The sequence below is a fragment of the Coturnix japonica genome, unplaced genomic scaffold (assembly GCF_054131305.1).
Source record: "Coturnix japonica strain WE unplaced genomic scaffold, WE-NBRP24 Scf046, whole genome shotgun sequence".
Taxonomy (NCBI): Eukaryota; Metazoa; Chordata; class Aves; order Galliformes; family Phasianidae; genus Coturnix; species Coturnix japonica.
Window position 1 is genome coordinate 957,977 of NW_028188949.1, and position 21,932 is coordinate 979,908.

General features: G+C 48.8%; 3 protein-coding genes across 6 annotated transcripts; 1 reads left to right on the forward strand and 2 right to left on the reverse strand.

The window, feature by feature from the left end:
• Window positions 1–640: 640 nt before the first annotated feature.
• Window positions 641–2,555, reverse strand: LOC146752329 (uncharacterized). Its single transcript, XM_085531935.1, has one exon. The coding sequence runs from the start codon at window positions 2,126–2,128 to the stop codon at window positions 641–643; it is 1,488 nt and encodes a 495-aa protein (XP_085388061.1). The 5' UTR covers window positions 2,129–2,555.
• Window positions 2,288–7,532, forward strand: LOC146752330 (uncharacterized). The gene is made up of 3 exons (XM_085531936.1): window positions 2,288–2,402; window positions 3,122–3,765; window positions 4,184–7,532. Exons 1-3 carry the CDS (start codon window positions 2,288–2,290, stop codon window positions 5,849–5,851), a joined length of 2,427 nt encoding a protein of 808 aa, XP_085388062.1. The 3' UTR covers window positions 5,852–7,532.
• Window positions 7,533–12,320: 4,788 nt separating this feature from the next.
• On the reverse strand, window positions 12,321–20,427 carry LOC146752331 (uncharacterized). 4 transcript variants are annotated; one of them, XM_085532028.1, is made up of 9 exons: window positions 19,028–19,068; window positions 18,649–18,795; window positions 18,246–18,331; window positions 17,549–17,658; window positions 15,742–17,242; window positions 14,972–15,111; window positions 14,761–14,889; window positions 13,020–13,133; window positions 12,321–12,906 (listed from the first exon to the last, which is right to left on the reverse strand). In XM_085532028.1, exon 5 carries the CDS (start codon window positions 16,818–16,820, stop codon window positions 15,909–15,911), a length of 912 nt encoding a protein of 303 aa, XP_085388154.1. In that variant the 5' UTR covers window positions 16,821–17,242; window positions 17,549–17,658; window positions 18,246–18,331; window positions 18,649–18,795; window positions 19,028–19,068; the 3' UTR covers window positions 12,321–12,906; window positions 13,020–13,133; window positions 14,761–14,889; window positions 14,972–15,111; window positions 15,742–15,908. The 4 variants fall into 3 exon arrangements, with proteins under 4 accessions (XP_085388154.1, XP_085388153.1, XP_085388152.1 ...); XM_085532026.1 differs by having other exon boundaries at window positions 15,742–17,658; XM_085532027.1 differs by lacking the exon at window positions 19,028–19,068 and adding an exon at window positions 20,347–20,427 and having other exon boundaries at window positions 15,742–17,658.
• Between the last annotated feature and the right edge of the window lie 1,505 nt (window positions 20,428–21,932).

Sequence of the window (21,932 nt, forward strand, 5' to 3'; positions counted from 1 at the left end):
CTTTCTATTTTTAGAAACAGGCAGAATAGGAGTATTATATGGACTAATAATGGGTCTCAATATCCCTTCATCAATAAAATACTGAATTTGTTTCTTTAAACTAGGTAATGCTTCTGTCGCAATCGGGTACTGTTTAATTGAGGGCGGTGGTCCAGCTTTTGTCTTGATTACCACTGGTTTTGCAGATTTCAAAAATCCTATATCCTTACTACTATGACTCCACAAACCGGAGGGTATGTCTTTTAAGTCATCTGGAATTTCAATTTTCTGTTTCTGTTCTCTTTCTACAGCTAGTACATTCCCCAAAAAGTAAAGTTTCATCCCTTTTGAATTCAAATCTAATTTAGTGCCTAGTTCTCGGAGGACATCTCTTCCTAATAGGGATATTGGAGAAGTGGGTGAAATAACAAACTGTGCCCATGTCATCCGTCCTGACAAGGTTACAGGCAGTGGTTTACTCAAGTATTTCTCTTCTACCCCTAAAACTCCCTTGATAGTAACAGTTTCTAGTGATTTTTCAGGCAAATCAAAATTTAACAAACTTAAAGTTGCTCCTGTATCTACTAAGAATGTAACTTCTAGCCCATCTACTTCTGCGATTACATGACCTTCTGGACTCAGAGTAACAGCCATCCTCCTGTTATTGCGAGTGAGTTCGTCGCAAGCCTCCCACTCCTGAATCTATATGAGGCCCAGATGCGTCTGTCAGCGGATAACCCTGGGGGGTTAGAAAAGGTCGAGGTCTGAGGGGGCATTCTCGCTGCATATGTCCAAAATCTCCACACCAATAACATACAATTTCTCCACCAATCTGGGGTGGAAATCCTCGTCTCCTTCCCCGATTTCCTCTACCTCTGCCTCTAGCATTTTGCCACCTATTCTGTTGAGCTGACTGAGTAATCGCAGCTGCCAAAAAAGCCATATCTTCTCGTTTTTCCTGCCTCTCACGTTTCCTCTCGGTCTCTCTCTCTCGTTCCTGTCGCTTTCGCTCCTCATCCTTCTCTTTTTGCATTTTCTCCTGTCTCTCCTGATCTCGCCCATTGTATACAAACGTAGCAACAGATAATATTTTTTGCAACCCCTCTGCCTGCCATCCCGGCATATGTTTCTTAAAATACTTATTAATATCGGGTGCAGCCTGATTTACAAACACACTAATTGCAAGCGGCTCTTGAAAAGTCTGCTCTGTCATACCCCCATACTTAAGTAAAACAGAACGAAGTCTATGCCAATAATCACTGGGATGTTCATCCAACCGTTGCTGACATTCCTGTACTTTGGACCAATTAGTAACCCGCTCGACACACTGGCGTACAGCCTCTAGCAAACCCTGTGTAGCCGTTCTCCAAGCCTGAAGCTCATCCTGTCTAACAATATTCCATTTCGGATCAGCTATGGGCCATACAGGTCTTCCTGGATTAGTATTTGATAACTCTCTATCCTTAGCCATGATCTTCTCTCTCTCTTCTACAGTAAATAATTCCTGTAACAGAGTCTGTATGTCCTCCCAATTAGGTTTATAATCTCTGAAAATACTAGACAACATCTTAGCACATTTTTCCGCATCCTCCCATAAACGCGGCATTTTCTCTTGCCATAGCATCAAATCTCCCGGTTTCCAAGGCTGATGTACTGCTGCTGCTAATAGAGGTGGTACATCAGGGCCGGTATCAGGACCAACCCTCGGATTAGAATGAAATTCAATAGTCATCGGATACTGCCCCACTTCTTTATTATTTCCATCTTTTTCCCGATCAGAATTATACCCACCCTGATGTAATTCATCAAAATATGCTAATAATTCAGTTTTGCTAGTAGCCTTCCCCAACTTAATTTGATTTCTTTTATCAGCCCAATTTATCCACACATATAAATAATCCATTTGATAAGGATTTCTATCTTGGAGTATTCGCCGCATGGTAGCAAGACGTTTATCATCAAACGTCCCCTCAGGTGGCCATACTTCGTCGGGACCAGCCCCACGAACCCGGGTTAAGAATGGCCAGTCATCCTGACACAGAGTGATCACTCGCTTCTTTTTTAACCCCACAACACCTTCAATCTTACTCCAGTTACACAAAATTTCCTCTAAGGGTGAACCCTTAATTATAGACGGCGATCCCCCCATAACTATTCTCCAAATAGAAATCCAAGGTCCAGTGAGAATTGCAGCCACTCTGTAATGAGGAAAATAAACCGCAGAAAAATAGAACCCCAAACCCCCCAAAAATAAGAAGCCTCGGGGACTTGAACCCCAAAAATAGGACTCGAACCCTTAAAAGAGTGGATGCACTTCCCCCTGGATATAATAAAAAATTTAGGCACTTACCCCAATCAACGCCTAGAGTCCCATCTGGGGTGCCAAACTGTTGCAGAAAGGAACCAGGTCGAGACTCGAACTCGTGGGTACTCCAGGGTTGATTTTATTAACAAGCTCAGTGCTCAGGTGAAACATGCATACAGAGCTTGGGTCACTCCTAGTGAATGACCCTTAAGCTTTACAAACGTCCTATATTTATATGATTAGGTAAACATTACATCATTTATGTTATTCATTTCTCATGATTAATCAATACATCTTCAGTCCTTCTTTCTCGTGTTTCATCCTAGGCCCAGGCTTCATGCTTCACGTGTTACTCTTCTTTTGAACTTGTCCAGAAATTCATTATCTTCTTTCATCCGAGCCATCCGGGCTAGACCAGTCCATTCCATCTGTCTTATGGTTAAACTATACATTTTAACTGATTAACTACTAAATAGCAATGTCAGCACTATTATTGTCTACCTCTGCTGTTTCATAACTTCACAATACTCTAACACCCCTACATGGGTCATGGTTCAGGGCTATACAGGGGATACTTGAGTAGCATATTGGTTGAGAAATTTACCATTTTTCCTAACATAAAGAAATATAAAACTTTGCTGCCCTTTCCTTCTCTCTCTGGTGTAGTTCATTTTGTAACAAGTAGAGTTGGCAACAGCGCCGTTCTCAAGCAAAACTATTTTAGAATCCAGCAAGTTACTTCTTTCACTGACTTGGCATGGTTCGGCTATAGAGATGAATATAGCCCGCACAGTGAATGGCTTGTACAATACCTCTTCATCTGCACCACTATGTGAGCTCATCCTGTGCAGCAGGAGGAGAACAGATGGGAGCTGGAGGTGCTGCAGGCCCAGCTGGAGGGTGAGCGGCTCCACTGCCAGGAGCTGCAGCGCCGCTGGGCTGCCGAGAGATGTGAACTGCAGAAGGCGGCAGAGCGGGAGCGGCAGCTGCTGACCGACCAACTGCGCTGTGCCTGGGAGAAGCAGCAGGCCCAGGAAGAGCAGCAGCTGAAGGAGTGGGAGCAGCGGCAGCGGGTGACGGGGACCCGGCAGCTGCTGCTCTGGAAGGAGGCCGAGCTGCGCGCGACAAAGGAGCTGCTGCAGCGTGATTGCGATGCAGCCCTGCGCGAGGCTCGGGAGCTGCAGCAGCAGCTGGCCAAGGTGCTGAGGAACCCCCCCAGCAGCGAGGCGGCCCATGCCCAGCTGCAGGACGTCCTCAGCAAGCTGCGCTGGGAGACGAATGGTGAGCAGCCCGCCTGCATCCGCCACCTCCAGCATCAGCTGGAGCTGGAGAGGAGGCTCTTCACCTATTACATCGTGGGGAGCTGGGCAGATGTGCTCCGTAACGCAATGTCCTGCTCCCAAGAAAAGGAGGGAGCTCTGCACTGCCACCGTGCAGAGCAGGGCTCCAGTCGACTTGCCGTGAAGGACGCTCACGTCCAGGTAAGATGACACACTGAGAGAGTGGGGATTGTTCAGCCTGGGGAGGGGAGGCTCTGGAGAAACCACAGAGCGGCCCTCCAGTGCCTGAAGGAGAACTGGGGAAAGCTGGAGATGTACTGGTTGTAAGGGAGGGTAGTGATACAACAAAGGACAGTGCCCTGAAAGTAGAAGAGGGGAGATCTGGATGAGATATAAGAAGACAGGACACCATGAGGGGGCAGAGGCGCTGGCACAGGCTGCCCAGAGAGGCTGTGGTTGCCACACGCCTGGCAATGCCCCAGGCCAGGCTGGACGCACCTTTGGGCAACCTGACCTAGTGGAAGTTGTCCCTGCCCTTGGCATGGGCTTGGAACGGGAGAGTCTTGAAGGCCCCTTCCTACACAAACCATTCTGTTATTCTATGATTTTCTGGTTCTAGGTGCCAGAGACAGCCAAGGAAGACCTGGGGATCCCGGGCAGCCGGCCCTCTCCCCGCCGGGGCCCGGCACAGCCCCCCGCCTGCCCTGCGCAGCGGGAGGAGAAGAGGCAGGAGCTGAAGGCACTGCAGGCCCAGCTGGAGGGCGAGCGGCTCCGCTCCCAGGAGCTGCAGCGCCGCTGCGCTGCTGAGAGACGTGAGCGGCAGGAGGCGGCAGAGCGGGAGCGGCAGCTGCTGGCCGACAAACTGCGCTCCAAGTGGGAGCGGGTGCGGGTGTCAAAGCTGCAGCGCCTGCGGGAGCAGAACCTGAGGCAGTGGCAAGCAGAGATCTGCCAACTGCTGCAGGAGAAGGAGGCCCAGCTGCACCAGATGCAGGAGCTGCTGCAGAAGCGGCGCAACGACACCATCCGCCAGGCATGGCAACTGCAGCGGCAGCTGGCGGAGGCGCTGCTGAGGAGCGACAGCAGCAGAGCAGACCACAGAATGCAGCAGGAAGTCCAGCGGCAGCTCTGCTGGAAGTCCCGTGCAGAGCAGGCCGTGGAGAGCAAGCGCCTCCAGTGTGAGCTGCAGGAGCAGAGAAGACACTTCCTGCAGTACATCCTGGAGCACGTGGAGGGGCAGCCACGCGTCTTCTTCAACAGGGCCAGGGCCTGCCATCGGGCTGTAGCAGAGGTGGGTGTTCAGGCTACAGAACAACAAGAGGCCTGCCCACCTGAGCGCAGGGAGCAGCAGGAGCAGAACACCCATCTGCTGAGTAAGCTGAAGGAGCTGCAGAGACGGTGCAGCCTCCTTGAAGAGAAGAGCAGAAGCTCTCAGCAGATATGGGAGGAGGTGGAGTGGCTCAAGGACAAGACGCGTACGCTCTGCCTCCGTACCCAGCAGCTGCTGGAAATAGTCTGGCAGCTCAAGGAGGCCTCTTCCGCATCCAAAGACACCACAGAGAAGGCAGAGGAGGTCAACCAGCTGCAGGGACAGCATTTGGAAAAGGAGGCTGCAGAGCAACAAGAGGCCTGCCCACCTGAGCACAGAGAGCAGCAGGAGCAGAACACCCACCTGCTGAGGAAGCTAAAGGAGCTGCATAGACAGTGCAGCCTCCTTGGAGAGAAGTGCTGCCTGCTGAGGAGCAGAAGCTCTCAGCAGATGTGGGAGGAGGTCGAGCGGCTCAAGGACAAGATGCGTACGCTCTGCCTCCGTACCCAGCAGCTGCTGGAAATAGTCCAGCACCTCAAGGAGGCCTCTTCCACATCCAAAGAGGCCACAGAGAAGGCAGAGGACATCAACCAGCTGCAGGGACAGCATCTGGAAAAGGAGAATGAGACGGCCAAGGAAGACCCGGGGTTCCCAGGCAGCACAAGCAGCAAGCTGCTGGAGCAGTGCAGCTACCTCCAACAAGCCCTGAGCAACCTGGAGAGTCACTGCCAGGCCCTGAAGGCCCAGAACCACCTGCTGAGAGACCTCCAGCAGGCTGACATCAAGCTTGGAGTGCTCAGCAAGAGTCTGGAGGAAAAATGCACACAGCTCCAGGAGATGGGGAAAAAGCTGAGGCCACACAGAAATCCCAAACAGGAATGCCCCGATCCCCAGGAAAAGCCGGGGGAGTCAAAAGTGTGGCCAGTGGCAGTCTGCATCTACATTTTCGCAGACCATCACCACCAAAACGAAGATTCTTAGCTCGTCACAGCTACAAAATCCTTATGAGGGCCCTAATGAGGACCCAGAAAACGAGCTTCCACTGACAGCTGGACAATACGTTTACATCTGTGGAGACATGGATGAGGATGGCTGGTTTCTGGGAGAGCTGACGGATGGCACAAGAGGACTGGTCCCTTCCAATCTGGTGGAAGAAGTTTCAGACGATGACCTGGATATCACCGTGCCTCCAGGGCTTCGTGATCTCCTGCTGGATACCGATGATGAAGAGAGACCAGGCAGCAGGAGCAGGGGCAGAAAGCGATGGTCACCATCCAGAAATCTGTGTCCGTGTGTTGGCTCAGCCTGGGGGACGCCGAGATTCCTCTCCATAAGACAGCAACATCCCATCAAGATTCCACCTTTCTGGATGAAGGCTACCTCATGCTCCACTTGACGTTCAAGTGGAGTGTGGTCCATCAGCAGGAAGGCCTTAAAAATTCATCCCTTTTAAGACTGAGAATTTATTACACTGGACTGGAATAAAACAACAAAAAACAACAAAAACGCCAAAACAACTTTAAAAAATTTGTATATTGTATATTATTTATATATATTATATATTATAATATATGATTATATAATATATATATTATAATATACATAATATACATTATATACATAATATATATAATATAATAAACACAATAATAAATTATATAATATATATTATATATATTATAATATTAAAAAAATTCTAATAAAAATAACCAAACCCAAAAAGTGTGTCCAGTCTTCTTGTTTTTAGACAGTCTGCTTTTGTAAACGTACAAGGAAAGGTAGAGGCTGAGGAAAGCCTCCAAAGTCTTTCTCAAGCGCTCTACCTACAAGTATTAGAATCAAGAGAGAAAGGAATCATCACTGCTTGCCTCTGTTCTTTGGGACACCTGAAGTACCTTGGAAGGCCACACTTCCTGAGCCCTACAGACAGTCTGTCCCAAAGCAGCTGTTTGATCATTTCCATTGGGTGACAATGCATAGTGCTTGCATCGTCTGCAGGCACAGACTCAGATGCAAATCCACATCCTTAACTGTAGGTCTGTACATCCTTTATATACATGCTCTAGCTCCTACTTGAAATTTTCTGTCTGTCCCTATATGTCAGCAGGGCAATTAGCAAGTCTCCTTCACGTCTAGACACCAACTGCCCATACAAGTGCGTGTGATAATGCACGCGGCTGCCGCCAGCACTCTGTGTAAAGAGAAACTGTCAGAGAGCTGCACATCAGGGAGGGGTTCCTTGGTCTCAGCCTCTGCTTGCTTTTCTGGCTGGCTGTGAGGGACGCTCACGACCAGGTGAGACAGTGGAGATCTCTGGGAGATAGGACAGTTACATTCCTTGGAGCCAGATGTGAGTTCTTCATTCTTGAGAGTTGAATTCTCTTCTGGTGACACAGCCGGTGAGACACAGACAGAGGGACGCCAGTGGACTGTTTGTTCTTGCCCACTTGTGTGTATGCACATGGCTGTGAGCAAGGCTGTGCACATCTTCATGCACAAATGAGCGTGCACGGAGCCGTGGACAGTGCTGGGGTTGCACACATGTGAGTGTGCATGGGTGAGTCCATTAGTGCACGCATGTGGGAGGGTGTGCAAGGATGAGGTGGTACGTGTGTGTGTGTGTGTGTGTGTGTATGTGTGCAGGGATGGGGTGGTACGTGTGTGTGTGTGTGTGTGTGTGTGTGCAGGGATGGGGTGGTACATGTGTGTGTGTGTGTGTGTGAGTGCAGGGATGGGGTGGTATGTGTGTGTGTGTGTGTGTGTGTGTGTGCAGGGATGGGGTGGTACGTGTGTGTGTGTGTGTGTGTGTGTGTGTGTGCAGGGATGGGGTGGTACGTGTGTGTGTGTGTGTGTGTGTGTGCAGGGATGGGGTGGTACGTGTGTGTGTATGTGTGTGTGTGTGCAGGGATGGGGTGGTACGTGTGTGTGTGTGTGTGTGTGTGTGCAAGGAAGGGGTGGTACATGTGTGTGTGTGTGTGCAGGGATGGGGTGGTACGTGTGTGTGTGTGTGTGTGTGAGTGCAGGGAGAGAGTGGTGTGTGTGTGTGTGTGTGTGTGTGTGTGTGTGAGTGCAGGGAGAGGGTGGTATGTGTGTGTGTGTGTGTGTGTGTGCAGGGATGGGGTGATACATGTGTGTGTGTGTGTGTGCAGGGATGGGGTGGAATGTGTGTGTGTGTGTGTGCAAGGATGGGGTGGTACGTGTGTGTGTGTGAGTGCAGGGATGGGGTGGTACGTGTGTATGTGTGTGTGTGTGTGTGTGTGCAAGGATGGGGTGGTATGTGTGTGTGTGTGTGTGTGCAAGGATGGGGTGGTATGTGTGTGTGTGTGTGTGTATGTGTGCAGGGATGGGGTGGTACGTGTGTGTGTGTGTGTGTGTGTGCAGGGATGGGGTGGTACATGTGTGTGTGTGTGTGTGTGTGTGCAGGGATGGGGTGGTACGTGTGTGTGTGTGTGTGTGCAGGGATGGGGTGCTACGTGTGTGTGTATGTGTGTGTGTGTGCAGGGATGGGGTGGTACGTGTGTGTGTGTGTGTGTGCAGGGATGGGGTGGTACGTGTGTGTGTGTGTGTGTGTGTGTGTGCAGGGATGGGGTGGAACGTGTGTGTGTGTGTGTGTGTGTGCAGGGATGGGGTGGTGTGTGTGTGTGTGTGTGTGTGTGTGCAGGGATGGGGTGGAACGTGTGTGTGTGTGTGTGTGTGTGCAAGGATGGGGTGGTATGTGTGTGTGTGTGTGTGTGTGCAGGGATGTGGTGGTCCGTGTGTGTGTGTGTGTGTGTGTGTGTGTGTGCAGGGATGGGGTGGTACATGTGTGTGTGTGTGTGTGTGTGTGAGTGCAGGGGTGGGGTGGTATGTGTGTGTGTGTGTGTGTGTGTGTGTGCAGGGATGGGGTGGTACGTGTGTGTGTGTGTGTGTGTGTGTGCAGGGATGGGGTGGAACGTGTGTGTGTGTGTGTGTGTGTGTGTGTGTGTGTGCAGGGATGGGGTGGAACGTGTGTGTGTGTGTGTGTGTGTGTGCAAGGATGGGGTGGTACGTGTGTGTGTGTGTGTGTGTGTGCAGGGATGGGGTGGTGGCCATTTGCACGAGCACAGAGGTGTGCAAAGCGGTGGGCGATTGCTCCGTTGAAGCAAGAAGCAAGCGTGACAGTGCTCCAGTTGTAAGGAAGTGCATTGCTGGAACAGGGCAGAGCTGAGCCTGCAACTGCAGCCTCCTTTGCACAGCCCAGCTGTCAGAGGGTGAGACAGTTGTGCTTCCTGAGCAGCTCAGGGACGTTGTGGACAGAAGCAGCCGAGTCCAAAGTTCCTGGTGTGAAGTGCTCCGAACATCGGGCTCTCTGGGCGAGCTCCCGGCTGACAGCACTGCTCCCCTCTGCCCTCGCCCGGGCCTGCTGGGAGCTGCAGGGCCTGCTGGGAGCTGCAGGCCCCGCAGGAACTACCACTCCCAGGATGCTGTGCGGCAGCACCGGGCGCCGCCATGACAGTGCTGTGTGCAGTGCTGTGCAGGGCTGGGCCTGTGGGCTCAGGGCACCGGGTGCTCCTTCCCTGAGCCTGCCAGGAGGTAAGGCACCGTGAGGGTGGTTTGGGGGAGACCAAAAGACGTAGAGAGGACGTAGGTGGGACATGGAGGTGAGATAGATGGGGCATGAACTGGATCTAGAGAGAGGGGTGAGAAGGCAAGGTGGATATCCGACAGGTGGGGACAGGGGCCTGTACAGGTCAAGGGCCAAGTCCAGCTCTGCAAGCACAGCAACATGTCGGGGACGCCGGGCTGCGGCTGGGGATGGAGCAGAGCAAGATGGAGAAAGGGGGGAACATTCAGGGAGCGAAGAAATCTCCAAGTGGGGCTTTCTCCATAGCTCAGCCTGCAGCGCAGCCACACGACCTAGGCAGGCCTCAGACTGGGATCCTGCTGCTGGGTGCTGCAGGGTGCAGCCTGGCTCAGTCCTCTCTGCACCTGGGGACTGATGGCTGTGTCTGGGATGGCAGTGAGCCTCCTCCACTCCAGGCTGAGCCACTCAGCTCTCCCAGAATTCCCGTCCATCCCCCTTTCTCATCCCTCCATTCCCACGCAGAACTGACTGAGGAGGGGAGGGATGGGTCCAATGGTGGTGGCAGATCTGGGACACTGCCCTTTCTGCTGCCCTTTCACATTGCCCTGAAGGTGGGCCCGGGGGCCTGGGGAGGTGGGGTTTGTAACTGAAGGAACGGCCGCAGGCAGGCAGAAATATGGCAAAGACATGTAATCATTGAACGTAGCAAACAGTCAAGAAATGACAGTATTCCCAACCATTTCCCACCCTAACAATCCTTTCTGATCCCACCCCCTCAAACTCCCACCCCCAATCGACTTCCCTCCCTCTGCCAAAAACCTCCCAGCCCCCTGTTGTAATCCAAGAAGAATGGCAGCAGCCATGGATCAAGAGAAGGACTTGACAGAGCAGCAGCTGTGGAGCAGGATAAAGAGCAAACCGTGTTGGTGGTGGATGCGACAGGCAGTGCCAGCAGGGCGTCCCCTGCTTCAAAGTGCACCTTTCCTCTCTCACCCACCACACATTCTCTCCTGCATTCAGGGTCTGAGGGATTTCTTCCAGTTGTACTCCATATCCGCATGGCCAGTGCGTGATACAGAGCCCAAGTGGAACACCTGCTTGGAAAATGAAATCAACTCCCCCATTCAGTTCTATGAGCGTGCGCCTTCCTCTCAAGTGATGCGTGGTCATATTTGAAAAATCCAAATTAGTTGGATATAAGAGAGGTAATAGCATCATAACTGAGCATTACTAATACATTCAATGATTATTCCCGCAGATTCCAGCACCATTTGTAACATCAGACCCCATTGGATTCACATCCAATCTATTAAATTAGTAGAAGCACATGATAACCTGGATAATGCCTAATAACTTTGGTTCCTGAGACAGTAGTTGGCAAACCTGAAGGCAAAAGGTCAGCCCGCTAGGACAAACAGCCAGACAGCAGTATGGTTAAATATGGCTGCGACCATCGACTGCCCGAAAAGCCATGCTTTTATAGCAGACAGATGAGGGCGTTTAAAACCATACACACCAATTGGAGGAAAGCTACCGCAATAACGACCCCCCCTTCAAAAACTCCCCCTTGAAAGCCATGAGCTACTCATTCTTTTCCTAGAGGTGCCCTTGGTTCTCATGCTGTTTCTCCCTCCACAGCTGCTGCTCTGTGAAGCCCTTCTCTTGATGCATGGCTGCTGCTCTGTAAAATTCTTCTGGTATTACAACGCCCCCCCAGATTCCCACCCCACCAGTAGCAGAGTACAGCCATTTCATTGCCCACCCCAAAAAGGTCCCACCGCCAATTCCCACGAATTCCCACCCCAAACTCCCGCCCCCCAACCACTCCCCCACCCCAAAAATTCCCCACCCCCAATTCCCACCCACCAGCCACCCCCAATTCCCACCCTAATATTGGCCACCCCAAGAATTCCCACCCCTTCCCCCCCAACCATTTCCCACCCCCCACCCAGCATTTCCCAGCCCGGAGCTTTGACAGTGCAACGCTTTGTCGGTCCATCAGCTTCAGAGCCCCGCAGTGCCCCAGTCCAAGATGCCATTTTGCGGACAGCCCAGTTTGGGAGGGGTAGGGCTGGGGCTGGTGCTGGTGCCCCTGGAACACTGCCGCTGCTCTCTGGGTGTGGTGGGGGCCGGCCAGGAGCCCAGGGCTACAGGGAAGCGCCTTGGTCGGTTACGGCCACGTCTCCTGCTCCACCAAGTGGGCCGGTTTCTTGGTCCGCTCCTGCTGGAGCTGCTGTTGGGGTGTGATGGGCACCAAGTCCTCCTGCCGGCCGCCATGCTGACACAGGCAGCTCCGCCTAGCGCCGGTGGTTGTGGCCTGGAACATGCTGGCAGCGCGGTGTCTTCCTGGTTGTGGCGGGGACACTGGCTGCCAGTGTGCTGCTTGTGCCCGCTGCTCTGGCCTCTTGTGGTGGTGCAGGTGGGTGCTGGGCACTTGGCCGGCTGGCTGCTGTCCCCGTGCTGCTTGTGTGCCATTTGGCAGGAGATGCAGCCGGGTGGCAGTCAAAGGCGGCTGAGCAGCACCCGGGGCTGCCTCCACCGTGCCTCCTCCATCAGGTGTGCAGTGCAGGGCGACGGAGGTGCGGGGGCAGCCAGGGGGGTGGGCAGTGCCAGGCGGGTGAGAAGCACTCGGGGCTGCCTTCGCTGTGCCTCCTCCATGAGCTGTCCAGTTTGCATCAGAGGAGGCACGGGGTGCTTGGCCGGCTGGCTGCTGTCCCTGTGCTGCTTGTCCTTGTCTGCCAGCCGGCAGGAGATGCACCCGGGTGGCAGTGCCAGGCGTCTGAGATGCACCCGGGGCTGCCTCCGCCGCGCCTCTTCCATCAGATGTGCGGTGCGGGGCGACGGAGGTGCGGGGGCAGCAAACACTGTCAATTTTATAATCTTTCTTCAAAGTGCACTGGACACAGGCTGACTTCTTATTTCAAGTTGCCAATTCTAACAGAAAACAGATGCTACTAACAAACACTAAAGAAAGCACATCTTCAGTAGCAGCTCAAGTTGCTTGTAAAGATAAAACAAATACTGTCTTGCTGGCTTATTTTTTCATCAGCAATGAAGCCTCTGAGTAGCAAGGCTGTATATCCTGCTTCTTTTAAAGTGATGAAAAAAGTGACTGTCCATTCAGAGGGAAGTTGCAGTTTTACTTTCAGTAATAAAAGCCACTTTGAATGGGCTGATTCATCCTAACAGACTTTACATAATGTTTCCTTAAATTTGTATTTGCAGCTAATACTGCACTAACCATCACATAAGCTTTTCTAATTTTTCTAAATCCACGTTAGCATTTTTTTTCTTTTTGCAGTATATTTTAAAAAGAAGTTCATTATCTCACCAGGGTTTCTAAGAATGTCTAATACACTCCCTTCCTTTAAGACCTTCGCAGGTCTGAAGGGACCATCATATTCTTCTTCTTCTTCCTTTTTATTGCTGATGCTGTTTACAGTGGTGGTATCTTTAGGAACAAGAGAACAGAAGATGGAATTCATTTAGCATCCTGTGGAAAAAATAATGCAATAAATTAAACAGGGCTCAACATAGGGAAGACTTTCATTCTTTACTGGCACATCTACTAAGTTTTACTAATATATTAAAAGGAGTGCTGCTTACTGCCAGAGGACTTGACATCTTCTCTAGTGACTGCAGGATGCGCCGTGCTGTGGAACTCGTCACACCATAGGATTGCACGTTTGCTTGTTTAGCTTTCATTTGCCTTACTGGTGTCTGAAAAACAACATTGTAATTGTCATGCTGTTCAATTTTGAGTTAAACACACGTGTATTTTATGGCCCCAGGCTACACGAACAATATAACCAATATTCTCCGATGACAGAGAAAAACGCATTCGCTGGGAGCTCAAGACAATGAAAAAACATTCTGAGTTATAGCAGTTTAACTGGGTCTCCAATACATCTTGCACACGGGATAAAACAAAAACAAGAAGCCCATATGTGTAGAAAGTAAAGATGGAAGATGTTATGACTGCCGGTGTCTCTGAAGCAGTAATTAGGAAAACTGAACTGAAGCAAAGGCTTGTGATCCAGACAGCGCTTTCACTAACAACACAGACCTCAGGAGTTTCGTGATGGTACAATACCATCTTTAAATCAGTATATATAACCGCAACCAGGAGTTTTTAGTTCTACTTCTCTCTTGCCTGCATGCAGACATCTTAGGGAGACCTCCAAGGAAGAGACTCGACAGCCTCTGAATAGCCTGTATCAATGTTCCATCACCTGCACAGCACAGAAGTGCTTCCTGGTATCTACATGGAACCTCCAGTGTTCCAGTTTGTGCCCAATGACTCCTGTCCCAGCACTAGGCAACACTGAAAAGAGACCAGTGCTTCACCCTTTTGGCATCCACTCTTCAAGGATTTACAGACACTGATGAGATCTCCCTAAACAGGCCCGGCTCTCTCAGCCTCTTCCCACAAGAGAGGTGTTCCAAACCCCTCATCACCTTGGTGGCCTTCTGGACTCTCCTCAGTATGTTGCTGTAATCCACAGCATACAGGAATAAGTAGGCTACTGTCTCCTTTAAAAGCCTAACATTTTGGTTCCTATTTTCAGTATAACCTACAGTTACACTGCAAAAAGTTTAAATAACTGATCATAGAGGGCTCCCAGATTTCAGGAAGTTTTAAAAACAAGTTTTCAAGGTTTCCCATACATCAGAAACTTGCACTCTAGCTATTAAGAGTTGTCAGCATTCACTTACAGCTTCATTTCAGAACACCAAGAACTCTTATGGGCAAATAACTCTTTTCAAGAACAGTGCGAAACATTAAAAGAAAAAAGAATGCTACTGTTCACCTCGAGATTGGCATTTAGTCCTGCATGCTCCTCTCAGTATTAGAACAAAGGATCTGTAATGCTAATTCTAGATACAGTAAAGAGCAAACAGCCTCATACAATTTATTCATAGCATGAGCATAGATACGATTGTGTAATTTCTACAGATAAATATCAGACAGGTCTGACCACTGCAGCTTTTGCTACTATAAGCACAAGTTTTCAGTGTTGTGCTGTCATTGTTCTAATTGCATGACGTTATTTTAACGTGATACAGTTAGAGGTATACAACAGCACTCAAATGGAATATTTTTAAAGACTTAACAGAGGAAATCCCAACTACAAACATCTAGCTTTAACAGTCATTCTCCTTCATTCCAACAAATACTTACATAATAACCATTAAAATAATTTGAATAACAATTGCCATTTAAACTTCTTTGTAGGCAAAGAGGGAAGAATAGGAGCTGTTGCCACATTCTTGGCTCCCCTCTCAAAGCTACAGTGCTACTTTAATATTTCAACCACAATTTCTTACCACACTGTTTTTCTCTTACCTGATAAGGAGCAGCTCGCACTTTTGTCTGCCTTGCAGCTGCAGCCCTTCCACCATAAGTGGTCTTTCCAGGGTAAAATGGAGAGTCTCCAAGCTGGCTTGTCTTAAAGACAGAAGTGTTTCCAAGCGTCTGTAGAAACATAGCATGGTAACTGGTCAGTAAAATGGGTATGCATTTCAAATGATTAAAACAAATACTGTGCAGAACTTACAGGAGAGAGAGCTCCAAAAGCAGATAAATTGAATGCAGGTTTCTTTGAACTAGACGCAGAATGTTGGGTGAGGGAATGAGATCTTTCAGCTTCTGCGGACCAGAGCGGTGGTGCTGAATTATTTTTTGAAACTGCGGTATCTGCCAAAAAGACAAACACTGGATATAAAAGCCTCAAGGACAAAAAGAACTCCCGTTATTAAGGATCACACTGACCTAAGCTATTTAATACAAAAATCATTCCTTAGTGAACTCAGCATAAAACACGGCAGCACTGACAGCTGAAGCCTTCTTTCAAGAAAGGCCAGAAAAGCAGCTCAAAACTTGCACAGTGAGAATAGTTCCTTTATCGGCTCTTTGTGAAACACAAGAAAACAACCTGCATTGCCATTTGTCACCTGTAGTTACTCACTAGCTGTCTGTTGGACAGTAGCTCTTCCTTCTAAGCAATAAACCTAGTTGTTGAGCTAAAGCAATTCACTTTCACTTGCTACCATCCCAGTTAAATATTTACATACAACTAGCTGAGAGTGGGTAAATCAGAACTGATTTTTTTTGTAATACCAAGGTCTCATAATGCACTTCTGAACACAGTTACATTAAAACGTTGACTGAAACAAATACTTCTAAAACACTAAAAATAAAATGCAATTCTCACTTCCAAAGTTGACATTCACTTATTTACTAAGTTGATGAGGAATATGAATGGATGCAAAGTATTTCACATGATGTAAAAATTACACTAAAGCCTAAAAAAAATATGAAAATTACCTTTCTCAGATGCTCTACAGGAGAAGCCACTAGTTGTTGAGATGTTATCATCATCGTGCTGAGAGGTAGAATCTTTTATTTCTTTTACTAGAGACAGTCCAGGATTGCCAATGCCAAGTGAAGAAGATGTAGAGGGCTGACAGGGTGACAGAGTGGAATCTGACACGTTACAGTTCAAAAGTAGAAGTGAAAGGGAAAAGCAGCAGTGAAAAGGGAAAAGCAGCAGTGAAAGGGAAAAGCAGCAGTGAAAGGGAAAAGAAGAAGTGAAAGGGAAAAGTAGAAGTGAAAGGGAAAAGCAGCAGTGAAAGGGAAAAGCAGCAGTGAAAGGGAAAAGCAGCAGTGAAAGGGAAAAGCAGCAGTGAAAGGGAAAAGCAGCAGTGAAAGGGAAAAGCAGCAGTGAAAGGGAAAAGCAGCAGTGAAAGGGAAAAGCAGCAGTGAAGGGGAAAAGCAGCAGTGAAGGGGAAAAGCAGCAGTGAAGGGGAAAAGCAGCAGTGAAAGGGAAAAGCAGCAGTGAAAGGGAAAAGCAGCAGTGAAAGGGAAAAGCAGCAGTGAAAAGGGAAAAGCAGCAGTGAAAAGGGAAAAGCAGCAGTGAAAGGGAAAAGCAGCAGTGAAAGGGAAAAGCAGCAGTGAAAGGGAAAAGGAGCAGTGAAAGGGAAAAGCAAGACTAAAAGGGAAAAGCAGCAGTGAAAGGGAAAAGCAGCAGTGAAAGGGAAAAGCAGCAGTGAAAGGGAAAAGCAGCAGTGAAAGGGAAGAGCAGCAGTGAAAGGGAAGAGCAGCAGTGAAAGGGAAGAGCAGCAGTGAAAGGGAAAAGCAAGACTAAAAGGGAAAAGCGGCAGTGAAAGGGAAAAAGAACAAGAAAATGCAGCCCTGAAAGGGAGAAGCAGAACTGATAAAGAAAAGCAGCCCTGAAAGGGAAAAGCAGCCCTGAAAAAGAAAATAAGCAAAAAAAGCAGCCCTGAAAGGAAAAAGCAGCTCCGAAAGGGAAAGGAACAGCATAAAGTAACACTGATAGGAAAAAGGAGTACATAAAGGGCAAAGGCAGCACTGAAAGAGAAAAGGAGCCCTGAAAGGGAAAGCATCAAAGCAAGGGAAAAGAAGCACGGAAAGGTAAAAGGAACAAGCACAGGGAGCAGGCAGGTAGGCACAGCAAAGCAGCAAGCAAAGACCAATCTCTCAGAGGGGGCCTGCTAACAGGAAGCCCAGCTATTGCCCTCCCAAAGAAAACTCCACCATTTTGACAGCCAAAACAGAAACTACGGTTTCGGTTCTCATGACTCTTCCCTGCGCTCCCAAATAAATGATTTTGTGACATCCTCTACCACACTGCAACTGCTCTGAATAATCAAAATTATATCATTCATGACATAAGAAACTCACTTTTGCCTGGTGGCAACGACAGTCCATTCCCATCATGTCCCTCCATGTAATGAACATTGCATTTGGCCTTCTAACAGCCTCCTGGATGAATCCACCAAAAGCAAGGAAGCACCCTGCCCTTACTCTGAAGAGAGAAAGAAAGCAAGGTTCATGGAAACAGGCACACAAGGCTCGCAACAAGACACGGTGCTCCAGATCATGACAGAGATAGGGCTACCACAGTGCCAGAACATGATTTACCACTAAAGGAAACATCTGGGGGCACATTCACAACTTCAGCACAAGCTGTAACGGCTCAACATGTTTAGCTTTCTTATCGTTCAGCTGGAGAACGAGATACTCCCAAGTATCAGTCAGCAAGCACTCGGATGAGCCTGCCCTCTGGTTTTAACGATGACAGACATCATTACTGCCACCTCTGACACCTTACCAGGAGATGCTTCCATTTATTAGCCTGGTCTTGATTCCTTCCATCAGCAGCTGCTCCTAAACTGACCTCCATTCATACAGTGATACCATCAACTTCCAGCACGAGCTGACCTGCAAGACAGAGAAGAGAAAGCAGGATGGCAACAAACACTGACATAGCACAATCTAATATTCTTGAACAGCCATAAAAGAGACAAAACAGGAGAGAAATGCATCCGCAGCAACACCCCAGTTCATAAAGAAATGCAACTCCAGCCTGGCCTCAGCAGCCCTTATATATTTCTTACACATTTGATTAAGCCAACTGCAATTTGAACCAGGAGAATTCACAGTCTCTTGCAAATGTCACCGTAAAGCAGAATAAGACACATCAAAAAAAAAAAAAAAAAAAGAAATATAAAGAAAAAAAGCAAGCCAAAAACCAGGGAATCAAAGTTTAAAAAACCACAGAAAACAAACAGAAAAAAACCACATACTATCTGTAACAACAGAAAGACTAGGACAGTGTGAATATACTACAAAGGTAAGGAAAGAATGGCTCACCCACCACTGAGGATGGAAGTGCACAGAACAAACTCCACAGAGGAGAAACCATCAAAAAAAATTCCACCCAGGGGCAGTCAGCCTTCAAAAATGAGCTGTAAGAGAGGTGCAGCCAGGCTCCATCCTTTCCAGTCACTCAGCTGCATTGGCCTCACCTGCACTAACCAGGGCTGACCAGGTCCCTTCCCTAGGTGATAATCAGTGGCTCAGACTGTGATTCAACAGTTCTCATACAGCGTATCTAAAGAAAAATAGCAAAGCATAGATGAAAAACACAACAACAAATAAACCATGAAAGATTTTAGGAAATAACACAGAATTAAAAAAAATAATAATAATAAAAGCAAAGAAAATATAATAACTCAAACAAAAGAAAAAAACTAAGACAAGGAAAAACAGAAAAAAACTTATAAAAAAAACAAAAAACAAAAAAAAAAAAAAAAAAAAAAAAACACGACATAGAAAACACCAAATAGGAAAGAAAACCATAGAACTGCAAAGGAAAAAAAATAACACAGCAAAGCAAAGCACAGATGATAAAAAACAAGGAAAACACACCTCCCTGACATGACATCTTGCCTCCTGAGCAGGTCACAGTGTCCCTCACTCAGATGTAGAGCAGGAAGGAAGCTGAGACCCCATGTGTTCCTTGCTGCGCACTCCCATCTAAAAGGTCCATATGCTCCTTGGGAAGCACAATGCCACCTGGGGAAAAGAGAAAGCAGGAACAGGACATGCAGGCAGCTATCACCCAGCAGAAGGCCAGATCCTTCCATCTGTTATCCGCTCCTCTTTTTAGTCCTAATAGGGCCCCGAGGATACAGAAATAGCAGTGCTTAGCAGAAGGACTCGGAGAAGGACCGGTAGAAACTGTCAGGAGGACAACTGGCATCGTGTGGACACAAACAGGCTGTTGGTGCAAGGAAGGAAACAGCACCTGAGCATTTCACCAGACAGGTTCCCTCCTCTCTGTCTTCCCACAAAGATACAAGGATAAAAACCTCATTTCCTCTGAGCAACAATTGGAAACAAGACCAGAAAATTATTCATTCAAAGGCACTTTTAGGAGATGTATAACAGAGTCCTTCCCAGTTACACGAGCTTACGCTGTGGCCTTTGGAGAAACAAGCTGCCTTTGTGGTCCTGAGGACTCCTTTTTGTCATCTGTTGGGCACAGCAAGAGAGCTTTTCTTGTACAAATCTATGCCCTGTGTACGTTTCTCCATCCCAAAACCTAGAGTTGCGGTGCAGACACTGGATGCTGACCAGAGCAGTAAAAGAACAGAAGAGGGGAAAAGCAGATACAGGTAAGACACCTAAAAGAAAGGAAAAGAGCAGAAGAGAAGGAAGGATACGGTTAAGAACAAAGGACAGAAGATGGAAAGTGCTATAGAGGATTGGACTGGACATGAGCAGATCAGAGCTACACCAAGGTGTGGCTTCTCCCTGTGTCCCTGTCCACCACTGGCAACATCCCCCAATGACAGGGATGATGCTGCTCCAGCAGCTGATGGGGTTGTGGTCTGGGGTTACGTTCTATGCAGAGCCTCCACAACCTGCTACAGACCTCCAGTTCCCTGACACTTCTTTTTTTCAGGTGTCTGCACACAAGGAACAGGTGTTCTCTATGCCCTGCATGCTGGTAATTAGTGTGGGCAATTACTGTGTGGGAATTGGGGGTAGGAAATTCAGGGGTGGGATAGTGAGGAGGAATTGGAGGGGGCTGGGAAATTGTTTGGGTGGGATTGTAGAGATCAGATATGACTGCCAGGATGGGGGATATTTGGTTGGAAATATTGTCATTTCTATTACTCATTGCTTTGTATAAGTTATTAAATGCTTTATGTTCCCTCTGCTACATCTCTGCTTGCAGTCATTTGTGCAGTGACAAAGGTCCTCAGCTCTACATGCCCACCTCCAAGGTAGGATGGAGCACCACAGATGGCAGTGTTCCACAGCTGCCACCAGCAGCCCCAGCTCATCCCTCCACACCTGAGGTGTGAGTGGCTGTGAGAGGAATGTCTCTGTGGAAGTGCAGCTCATTCCTCCCCTCTGATGGGGGCAGAAGGCATCTGCATTTCCCTCATGGCTCTTATTTCCTGTGTTACTGTGGGAAATGAGCTGAGCCACTGTGCCTCCCTACTATGGCAAGCTCTGCAGCTCTGCCACTGTCTTTATACTCAGCTGTTCCTGTGTGTAAAGCTCCACACTTGGACCCTGCAGAGCCCAAAGGCCTCCTTGGCTGCTGTTACTCACCTGGACATTGAGGGTGCTGTGTCTCCACTCTGTACCTGCTTCCAGGTGGCACTTGCAAGACACTGCGAGTCCACCTGGTTGGAACTGCAGTCAACAAACACAAATGTGAAAGAAATAAGAAAGGATTCTTTCATTTCACAGGCTTTCATCTCCATTGAAAGATGTTCTGCTGTGCAGCACAGCTGGGAGCATTTCATATGTGCAAAAAAGGGGGATAGGCCCTGGCTGTGCCCGGCCCCCTTCCGGCCCAGGCCCCAAAGCAGCCCCGACTGTGCTGGGTTCCCCTCTCACCTGGGCCCTGCAGTGGCCTCAGCTGTGCCTGGTCCCCCTCTGCTCTGGGCCCTGAGCTGGCCCCAGCTGTGCCTGGTCCTCCTCCATCCTGGGCCCCAAGGCCCTGCCTCTGCCTGCTCCCCCTCTGCTCTGGGCCCTGAGCTGGCCCTAACTGTGCCAGGCCCCCCTCTGGCACAGGCCCTGCCTCAAGCCCCGCCCCCTGTGGGCAGCAGTGCTAGTGCCTGTTGGTTTTGCTCTCTTCCCTCTTCTTTCCCTGTTCTCTTCACAAATGCTTTCAGATCCCCCAGGATGACGTGCACTGACACTGCTGCCTTCTTCCTGCACAAACTTTCTGGGCAGCTCAGCTTTTTCTACAGAGCAGCGTGCCTTTGGAAGTGCTTGGAGGATGTAAACTAACAGCAAGAGAACACTGAGCTCTTCTGGGTCTTTCTAGACATGGCAAAGGGACAGGAGAGAGTGCTCAGCCTCGAGTGGTTGCTTGTATGCAGAAATCACAGTTGTCAACATCTGTGCTGTTTTGCTGTAGGCAGTAGTGTGTGACAAGAAGCCTACAATTACCAATTTAGTGAACGTAATTAATTGTAACAGTTCCCCTTCCTTCTTCCCTCGACACTTGGGTTATGGAGTTCTCCTATGCTATGTGCCGGTGTAATACCTCTGAGCCACAGCACTGTTGCGTTTAGCAAAGCTCATGGCAACAGGCTTTGGCCAACCTCAGAGCTACGTAGATGATGAGAAGATATCCGATGATAGGAGAGAAAATGAACAAGCTCCAAGGTAAGTGTTGTTTTTTCCTTCTAGTCAGCACGCCATCGCTAAATCTTCCATGCTGTGACTTTTATCGTGACAGTGATGATCCCTTAACCTCACACCTTTAGCGCAGCACTTTCTGTGGAGATTCCCACCAGTGACAAAGTATTAGTGCCGCTTTTCTGCCTGTTTCTTTTTTGTCTGTATTTTCCAGAATGTGGGTATTTCTTTCATTGCCCACAAACACTGCCCAGTGCAGGAGGAGGCAGGGACAAGAGTCAGGAGCAAGGGCAGAATAGTTTCTCCTTTAGTGAATGAAATGCCAGTGTTTTCTGCATATGGACTTGCCATAGTGCTTCTTACAAGGCCTAACAGTGGGATGAAATGTGCCCTGAAGCAGGTGTGCTTGCAGGAAGGCAAAAGAGAAATGCAGATAATGCTAAGGGGGGCCAGTAAGATGATCAGAGGGCTGGAGCACCTTTCCTATGAGAACAGATTGAGGGAACTGGGCTTGTTGTGCTTGGAGAAGAGAAGGCTCCAGGGAG

Coding starts and splice junctions, on each gene's coding strand:
- LOC146752329 (XM_085531935.1), bottom strand. CDS start 2,128: ATGGGGGGATCGCCGTCTATAATTAAGGGTTCACCCTTAGAGGAAATT.
- LOC146752330 (XM_085531936.1), top strand. CDS start 2,288: ATGCACTTCCCCCTGGATATAATAAAAAATTTAGGCACTTACCCCAAT. Junction 2,403..3,121: donor CCAGGTCGAGACTCGAACTC/GTGGGTACTCCA, acceptor CCACTATGTGAG/CTCATCCTGTGCAGCAGGAG. Junction 3,766..4,183: donor TGAAGGACGCTCACGTCCAG/GTAAGATGACAC, acceptor TTCTGGTTCTAG/GTGCCAGAGACAGCCAAGGA.
- LOC146752331 (XM_085532027.1), bottom strand. CDS start 16,820: ATGCTTTCCCTTTCAGGGCTCCTTTTCTCTTTCAGTGCTGCCTTTGCC.